This window comes from Capsicum annuum, chromosome 9 (assembly GCF_002878395.1).
Source record: "Capsicum annuum cultivar UCD-10X-F1 chromosome 9, UCD10Xv1.1, whole genome shotgun sequence".
Taxonomy (NCBI): Eukaryota; Viridiplantae; Streptophyta; class Magnoliopsida; order Solanales; family Solanaceae; genus Capsicum; species Capsicum annuum.
In genome coordinates this window covers 210,174,277-210,184,276 of record NC_061119.1, presented here as the reverse complement: position 1 = coordinate 210,184,276, position 10,000 = coordinate 210,174,277, and the positions used below count along the sequence as shown (strand labels likewise).

At 38.3% G+C, this 10,000-nt stretch overlaps 1 protein-coding gene across 1 annotated transcript in view; it reads left to right on the top strand.

The window, feature by feature from the left end:
- The window catches only part of LOC107846950, an 8,806-nt gene extending 8,427 nt beyond the window's left edge, over positions 1 to 379 (top strand). Inside the window, exon 3 of the mRNA XM_047396505.1 lies at positions 56 to 379. Coding sequence (XP_047252461.1) covers positions 56 to 84 — 29 coding nt within the window. The 3' untranslated portion in view covers positions 85 to 379. The remainder of the gene's footprint in view (positions 1 to 55) is intronic.
- Positions 380 to 10,000: the final 9,621 nt, after the last annotated feature.

Below are 10,000 nucleotides of genomic sequence, written 5' to 3'. Positions count from 1 at the left end.
GTTTCTGGTTTTCCAAAGAAATCTCACTGGTAAACATTGTTTCGCTGATTGCTAGGGATTATCGGAGCTGCGGTGAGACCATAACAGTCCAGCCATAAAGCCATGAATACTAGGAGTCAAAAATCATAAGTTTGCTATTTGTTTGGTCAGATTCGATTTGGTTTTGGGTTGTGATTTGAGAAGACCATTTCGGCGTTTCTCATTTTTAGGGATTTGATTCGAGTTGGTGGATTGTTGTTGAAGTTTGATTCGAGATTCTGGCACGGACTTCATCTCGTTTAATCAAATAATACTTGATTGAAAGCGACATTGAGGTCCAATTCTTTCTTTTTTCCCTTTAATTCTTATGTGATTGTGAACGTGATTCGATATCACTATTTTATTTGCTGATGTGAATTATTGTTGACGTTTGAGTATTGGATTGGTGAATGTTTGTTATTCATGATTAGTGAAGGCTCGCTTATTGAACAATTAATCAATTGGGAGTGAAAAATGAAATTTTGGGGTGGAAATTGAAAATCAATAGAAGGTGAATATTGATTGTTTTGGTTCATTGTTGATTGTTTAATTTGGAATCGACATCGATTTTGTTAACCTCGATAGTATCATGTTTAGGTAGAGGATTGATAGGCAAATCTTAGGTTGTGGGTAGACAACTCGTAGGATTCTATATCATCGAATGTTTACATGTTTGTGTTTGAGTGATTTCTCCACTTTTATCGCATTTCATCAGATGTATTCATTCACCGGGGAATGCCCCGAGGTCACATTGTACTTATTCACCAGGAAATGTCCTGAAGTATCATGTATGCAAAGGAGGCTCATGATTAGGGCCCGAGGCATCGGGTAAAGCATAACTAGGATAGTTAGAATAGTTTAGGTTTTAATTTTAGCATTTTTATTTTGGGTTGTAATAAATTAGACTGGACACTATTTTGGAGTTTTGACTGTTTGATTGTTTGTTTTATGAATTTGTGTGTTTTATTTGGTTTATACATTTCATAGTGTTATACTAGCCGATATTCTCCACGAAGCGATCTTGGTCAAACCACGGGATAGAGGAGTCCCTAAAACCTTCCCCTCTGTCAACAGAATTTCTTAACCGGAATCTCTATTCATGGACCGGTTTTGAAAGAGGATTTCTAAAGGTGACTTGGCACACCAAATCTATGTCAAGTGGTGACTCTGAATTCAAGTTTTAAAATCCTTTTAAAAGCAAATTATTTTCTTTTGTCACTTAATAATAAAAATCCTTTTCAAACATGAAATTAAACTTTTTGTAAAAAAGAGGTGTGACTGCTCTGGAGACTTCACTGGGGATTTTTAGAATTTGACCTTTATTTTGAGTTGTATTGGCTTAGTGTGACACTATAGGTATATAAATGCCTTGTTTGAGTTATCATTTATGTTGTTATTTTATCATTGTTGAGTGATAACGCTCAAACTACACCTCTCAATGAGAATGTAAGCGATCGTTGTCAATATAAAATCCAACTAGGTTGGGGTCGAATCCCATAGGGAATATGGTGTGAACGTAAGTCGTTTGCGATTTAATCAATTGATAGTTAGATGTTTCCAGAAACAGGGGGTTTTAGTTAACAAGTGATTGTTGGTCAATTTAGTTTAAATGTTTGTAATCAAGAGTTTATGAAAAACCAGAATTATGTTCATTAGAGTTTTGGTACTTGACAGATGCTACTAGTGGTTCAAGATTCTTATGGTAGGTAGGAAAATAAGTTATCTTTAGCGAAGTTATGCTTAAATGTCTTTCGACCTACTTAAGCGTTTAATTAACTAATCCTCTCGAACTTAGCAAAATTTATATTCACTGCCCAGATTTTACCTCAGGTTAACCAACCTTGTTACAACACTGATTATTAAACAAAAGTTTAGTGTTTCAAGTCCCTGTTGATAATTTACTTCCCACTATATTTGATTTCTTTCTCAAGCAAATCAAAGCAGGTGTTATCTATCATTTGCAACCAACAGAAAATAATTAAAACATTAGAATTATGAAGGAGTCTTACCAACTTTTGAATCTTGAACACTCAAAACCTTATCAATACCTACCCCTAGATCCCATAATTCAAGTTAAAGAAATTTAGCTGCTCATGACGTAACAATCGAAGAAATTAGATGAATTTATGCTTTGAAAGATGAACTTACCAAAAGATGAATAGAAACTAGAGATTCTTTGATTAAATCACCAAAGAAAATCCCAAAATAATGATGATAGTCTTCTTTAAGTAATTTCTTTCTCAAGCCAAAAGAAGAGGGAGAAAAATATTAAAGTATCGTCTCTCAAAACTCCTGGTTCGGAACTCTTAAGAAAACCCTAAACAAGGCTTTAAATAAGTCACCTTAATTATGGAAACAAAATAATAAAATTAAAAAATTCTTCAGATTAGGTGACCCCATTTGTGATTGACTATCAGGAGGCTGACGACTTATCACAAATGTCGTCAGCTTTCTCTTTGCTTTGGACACTTGCTTCCTAAAGCTGACGACAAACGGTGACACCCTATCAACTCCTTGACGACTTATCACAAATGTCGTCAAGTGTCTGCTTCAATTCTCATGTGTTGCCTTAGGCTGATGGCATTCTTGACGGCTTATTAGCTCCTTGACGACCTATCACAAAATATTGTCACAGCCTTCAACTTAGGCTAATTCTCCGTCTATGGTTGACGATGAAGTTGATAGCTTATCACAGGGCTGACGTCTTATAACAAATGTCGTCATCCACACTTTGCCTCTTTTTACTTCAGATTTCAGCTCATTTCCTTCCATTCTTGTTGGTTCTTTAACATATTAGCTTCTTCTGCAAAATCAAACATAAAACAATCAAAAACGACAAAAGTTGCTTAAGACTTCACAATTATTCTTAATTAAAATCCTCAAATGTGTTAGCATTAGCTCACACATCAACACCCTCAATTTAAAACAATTGCTTGTCCTCAAGCAACATAGCACAACTAAGAGAATACAAAGCACAATTGGCAGTCAATCTTCCATATCATCTCAAAACACTTTCACCATCTCCAAAGTTAGTCAATTTAAGTACAATGAAGAAAACCAATGAAACACACAGGAATCAAGATATGGCATCAATTCAACTATAACAACCATGCATAGACGAATATTACACTACCCGAGCAAGTTAGTAACTAGCAATGTAACCAGTGTGCCCTCATAGAAAAGAAATCCCCCTCATCTCATATCAAGAATTATATATGTAACCATGGGGACAATAAAAAAACTCACTCTCAGAACGAAGTTCCAATCAGTGTATGCCAAGTACCATAGGCTTTCCCTTATTTTCATTACCCAGATCTTTAGATAGGTCAGCTAGGATCACTATAGGACATATCTTAGGCTTGTAATGTAGGCTAAGTGCTGGTATGATACTCGATGGTATTTAAAGTGACTAAGCCTTCTTGACACTACACTAACATTTTGGGGTTTCACTCATTAGCCTTTTCCGCTTTTCTCTTTTCTTGATCACAATTATTTAGGATGGGTGCAGTCTTTTCTCAATTACTTATTCTTTTTCACAATTTTTATTTTTCTTGATCTTTTCCTCTGCACCCAGCTTTTTATTCTTTTCTTTTATGCTGCCTTTCTTTATACTCATTCTATATCATGCACCCCTATGATAGCAACCCTCAACTTAGGCCATTTACCTAAGTCAAGGTGGATAGTGTCCAAGGAGAACCAGGGCCAAAATAGGTTCATTATGATCTAAATAAGAAGATGACAGGTGTCATACAAAAAAATAGGCTAATTAGGCTCAAAAGAGGGATCAAGGGATATGATACAAATAGGGAAGGTTATTTAGGCTAAAAGTAAGCTAATATCAAAACGGCCTATGATCCATTCCTAACCCCTATCCTTTAACCTAGGTAAGACTAACCGAGCAAGTTTTGGCTTCAGAATATAGAGGGAACTGAGTAACATCTCACACACACACTTGGCACACAGATATATCGCACTCGACTACTCATTCAGTTCGTGCAGCTGTTTAGCAATGATTATTATGTTACTAGAACTAATGCCATACAAAGATGCACGGTGGTCACACTTAAATGCAAATCACTCAGTTTAAAGTAGTAGACCACTTAAAGAGGTGTACAAAAATCACAAAAACAATTCAGCTGCCTCAAGTACAAGTATTTCACCTAGTTGACTACAAAATTTTACAACAATAAATTTACCCTACACCCTCAACTTAAAATCAAAGAAAATCTAAACTAAGGGTTAGAGTATACCTGGAATAGATCAATCCCGGGGGTCATGGGTTCCTGACCCTGCTGCCGCATCTCTATCAGGAGCCTCTCTCTGTTCTAGTATAGCTGGTCTATCAGTCTTTGAAAGCCTACTAGTAGAAGCACCTGCGGCTCTCACTCGGATGGCTGCCTCCCATCTCTCATTGTCCACTAAGGACTCAATTGGGCCTTTCTCTCTTTTCTTTTCCTTTCTTCTCATTTTTTTTCTTCTTTATCTTCACTGGTTCCTCCGTGAGATCAAGCATTGGGATTTCTCCCTTAGACTCCTCAGCTACTGGATCTACTAACACCATAAAGTGGTGCTGTTGTAGCTTTCCAACCTCCAACTTTACATTATTTAGGTCTGATCTGAATAATGCCATATCTGGAGCTGACCTCTCTCTCGACTGCGCATTGAAGTGGCTCTCCAATTCATCAATCCAGCCCGACAGATCTTTGTAAGGCTCAAGTGCATCCTTAACTCTTTTGTTAACTGCAGCTGCGAACTGCTTGGCAAAGAGTTTAAGCTAAGCCTCGCACCACTTGGACTTCTTTGTTACTCTCCTAAAATTCATAGGGTTGAAGGCAAATTCTATTGTAGGCACTGCAGCTGGAGGAATTATCTCAGTTCTGGGCACTGATGATTCTGCCATTGTTATGGATGTTGGAGGTACAACTTTAGAATCAGGCACCTCTGCATTAGGTGCTAAACTAGTACCTGTAACCGGTGGATAAGTTGGAATCTCTGCGCCCCCTGTCAAGCATTAGCCTTGGCTGATTTTTCTTATTTTGGATCGGATTATGGGTCTTCCTGGCAAAGAGTTCTTCTTCTAACCCTACAATCTTTGGCATATTTGCTGCCCTACACAACCTTGTAATTAAATAAGGGAAGGGATATGCTGTATCAGACCTCGAGACTCGAATTTTAATCTCTTCGGCGATAATCTCTCCAAAATTTAATTTGAGGTTAGCCACAAAACTTGTGACTAATATTTCTCTAACATCCTCGAGGATATTATCACCATCTGTAGGCATCAACTATGTACGTACAATACCCCACTAAAATCTTGCCTCTGAACTCAGGGAGGCCTTGAAGATCCTTTCACTTGGATTCGTTAGCCATTTCGATTCTCTATTAGCTATGAGTGTGGCTAACTAATTCCTCTGATTTTCTCAATGCTTCAACTGGGCATAGAAAGTAGGTGAAGTGGCCTGAGGAGTAAAGTTTGGGCCATGAAGAAACCTATTGATTGTTGCTTCAGAAACTTCCACCATTACCCCCCGTACCAAAACTTTATCCAACAAAGGTTGGTCAGCTGCTTTCTCTCCTTCTCTACACTTATTTTCCAAGAGAGCTTTGTAGTTTGCATAGAACTCCCTAACAAGTGTAGGGCAAAATGAATTTCCTCCTCGTGTAGTCCATCCCAAGTCATAGCCATGAAATTTTTGCTCCACCTTCGGGTACCTGCTCAACCCCTTAGTAATGATTCTCTTCTTCTCAAAGATTGTCCTCTTGAAAGCTCTTCTGTTGGTTCTGCGAAACCCATCAAAGAAGATTTTTTAAGCTTTGGAAATATTCTATCTAGTACCATCTCGGACTTTAGAATTCTTGTATTTGACCATAGTTCCCCGAATCGGAGAGTCTTCATCATCTTGTGGCTCAACATAAGGGTTCTCAATTGATTGTCCCTCAGACTCATGCCCCTTGGAATCAGGATGATCTGAATCATGCTCTTCAGATTCAGCATGTTCAGACTTTTGTTGCTTAGAGACCGTCTGTACAGAAGTTGTATGCTCAGATGTTGTTGGCTCAGTGTCACTTTCTTCACTCTTCTTCACCTCAACTGATGGGGGTGGTGTAGTCTTTTTTGTGCTTTTCTTCCTTTTTTGCTTCTTGAGCAAAGGCTCTTTCTCTTCATAATCAGTCTCTTCGTTGAAGAGTCTCTGAGGTACACTTTCCTTGGTTACTTTCTTTATGGATTTTGAGTTCTTTCCTTTGGGTTCCATTTCAAGAACTGTAGCAAGAGAAAAACCATTAGTTGATCCTCAAGAGTATACAAAAACAAATCGATTTGTGAAATTCCACACCCCTTGAAAGGGTTTAGTAATACTTTAGGTCCCAGGTGTGACGACATTTCTGATAAGCCGTCACAGTTGTGATAGCTTATCATGAATGTCGTCAGCCCTAAACAGAACCCAAAAAATTCTTATCAACTTCTGAAGATATTTTTGATAAGCCGTCACAGTTGTGATAGCTCATCATGAATGTCATCAGCTATAAACAGAACCCCAACTTGATTTTAACTCAATTTTGGTCCCATTTTTTTCTTTAAATCTACTCGATTTTTGTTGTTGAGCCGAACTTTTAAACCTTAAGCTTGCACAGAAAACCCTAGTTCCAATTTTTAGCCATTTTTTGCAAGATAAACTTAGTTCAAGCTTTTATGGAACTTGGGTTTTCATCAATTTCTCACTTACCACTTGAAAAGAAAGGCTAGGTTTCGAGCATACCTGATGAAAGCCTTCAATATGGTTACACGAGCAAGAAGAAATAAAGAGAGCTTCTTGATTTTGATTGCAAACCCACACATACAAGGAAACTTTCTTTTGTTTTAGTTGGAAAGACTTTGAAAAGGGAAGAAAATAAACCAAAGATGGAAAGAGAATAACTTAAAGGAAATAAAAACTAGGTAGGAAGGTAGAAAGGCCAAGCTGTGGGCCGGGTCGGGTCTTTTTAATTTGGCTCACAGTTTCAGCTAATGTTGAGATTTTTGTGACAAAATTTCTCATATGCCGTGACAATTTTGATAGCTTATCACAAATGTCGTCAACCTTAACAGAAATTGCCTCAGAGCTGCTGTTTCTGACGACAAAGCTGACGGCTTATCACAATTGTGATAGCCCGTCAAAAATATCGTCAGGAGCACTTGGATGGATATATCGATTCCACCTTCTTTGAACTAGAACCTAACTATAAAAATAAACAATTTGCTAGAATATAAAATTTTGGGTTGCCTCCCAACAACGCCTAATTTACTATCGCGACACGACTTGGTTATCTTGAATACTCAAACTTCGCCAAGACAACCTGTTGATACACCTTTACCATCTTCATAGAATATGTTCACGAATGAGAAAACACTCATCTCCTTTGCCGGTGTCATGGATGAGTGTATTTTGAATCTTGCTTTCTTGTCATTTAACCTGAACTTCAACTCATTCAGTTCCATATCTACTATCACTCTCCCAGTTGTAAGGAATGGTCTACCCAAAATGATGGGCACTTCGAAGTCCACCTTACAGTTCAGGACTACAAAATCAGCAGGCAGAATGTAGTCGGCAACCTTTACCAATACATCGTGTAATATACCCACTGCCACTTTACAGACCTATCTGCCATCACCAATTGCATGTTCTTCGAGGTAGGATCCCCCAAGCCCATTTTCTTGTAGACAGCGAGTGGCATTAGGTTTATACTGGCTCTAAATCGCATAGTGCTTTTGTGAAATTCAGGGTCCCAATAGAACACGGGATGGTAAACGCTCTCGAATATGCCTTTTTCTGCACTAAAGACCTTGTAGAGATAGTGCCACAATGAAAGAGATTGTCCTCCGGCTCATGGCTAACCTTCCGTTTCTTAGTCACAAGGCCTTTCATGAACTTTGCGTATCTTGGAATTTGCTCAAGTGCCTCAACTAAAGGAACATTTATTGTTAATTGCTTGAGCATTGCCATGAATTTGCTGAATTTTGCATCATCAACCTTTTTTTTAGCCGCTAAGAAAATGGAGGTCATGGTATTGGGGTAGTTTTCAGTACTACCTCCTTCTCCTTCTCTTTTTCTTTATTCAGAGCATTATCAAAATTATCCAGCTTTTCAGAATCCATTGGACCACTTTCTTCCGATTCAACGTCAACTACCTCATTAACTACAGGTTTGCCCACAGAAGAGATAGGTAATATCTTGAAACTTCTAGTGATAATAGCCATCATTGAGCCATAATTCTATGTATTATAGACCGTATCACTTGGTAACATGTCACTCTTCCTCTAGTTGAATGCTACGAAGAGTTGGCTCATCTGCTGCTCCAACTGTTTGATTGCGGTGGAGTGTGAGTGCACCAACTGACTGATGGATGTCAGATCGGTCTTCATTCTGGTCACCCCAGAGTTGGTAGCCTCCACTCCCTTCAATAACTTAGCCATCATGTCCTCCATGGATATTTTTTCAGAACTTGTTGAAGCAGCCTCACGATTTCCAGGAGGAATATATAACTCACTCCTGTCATAATTATTCCTTTAATTTCCTTGCTCCCTGTTTTTATAACCAGGCTTATCATAGTAAGTCTGACCTTGATTCCCTTGGCTATTGCCTCGAAAACCCTCTTATTATTAACATAGTTAGCCTCTTCATCTACATCAGCCTCACTTCTATCCTGAGATCCCATAGCTTTTACCTTTTTAATCTTGCCTGATAGCAAGTGCTTGGTTAGTAAGTCCATCTATGTTTTAAGGTAAGCCATGTCTTGGTCACGCTCCTCTTCTCTTTTGCATTATTCTGTAGTAATACCTACAGAAGCAGTGGGGCTGGCCACCGCAGAGTCTCTGGTATGCCATGCCCGACTCACTTTGGTCATTCTGTCCAGCATATCTAAAGCCTCTGATAATGTAAGATCAACAATGAACTACCAGAAACATTGTCTACAATTGGCTTTGTAACAGAGTTAAGAGCCCTGTACAAAGTCTCCATCAAATGTATGTCCGTCATGTTGTGGTTCAGACACTGTGTCAACTTCTTCTTGAATCTTTCCCAGGTTTTATGCAAGGCTTCAGTCAGGAGCTGCCTAAAGTTGCTGATTTCGTCCCTCAACTGTACCTTCCTGGAAGGCGAAAAGAACCTTTATAGGAAAGCTCCTTTCAAGTGCTTATAATTAGTTATAAAATTAGGTGTCAGCTTATTTAGCCACAATGTTGCCTCCCCAGACAGAGACAACGGAAAAAATCTCAACTAGATAGCATTTTGGCCCACTCCTGGGTTATCAAAAGATTTGCAAATAGTGATAAAATTCACTAGATGCAAGTTTGGGTCATCCCCAGGAAGGCCACGATAGTATCATGTTTAGGTCGAGGATTGAGAGGCAAATCTTAGGTTGTGGGTAGACAACTCATAGGATTCTATATCATCGAATGTTTACGTATTTGTGTTTGAGTGATTTCTCCACTTTTATCGCATTTTATCAGATGTATTCATTCACCAAGGAATGCCCCGAGGTCACATTATACTTATTCACCAGGGAATGCTCTGAAGTATCATGTACGCAAAGGAGTCTCATGATTAACGCCCGAGGCATTGGGTAAAGCATAGCTAGGATAGTTAGAATATTTTAGGTTTTAATTTTAGCATTTTTATTTTGGGTTGTAATAAATTTGAATGGACACTATTTTGGAGTTTTGACTGTTTGATTGTTTGTTTTATGAATTTGTGTGTTTTTTTTGATTTATGCATTTTATAGTGTCATACTAGCCGATATACTCCACGAAGCGACCTTGGTCAAACCATGGGATAGAGGAGTCCCTAAAAACTTCCCCTCTGTCAATAGAATTCCTTAACTGGAATCTCTATTCGTGAACCAGTTTTGAAAGAGTCAAAAAATCATTTTGAAAGAGGATTTCTAAAGGTGACTTGGCACACCAAATCTATGTCAAGTGGTGACTCTGAATTCAAGTTTTAAAATC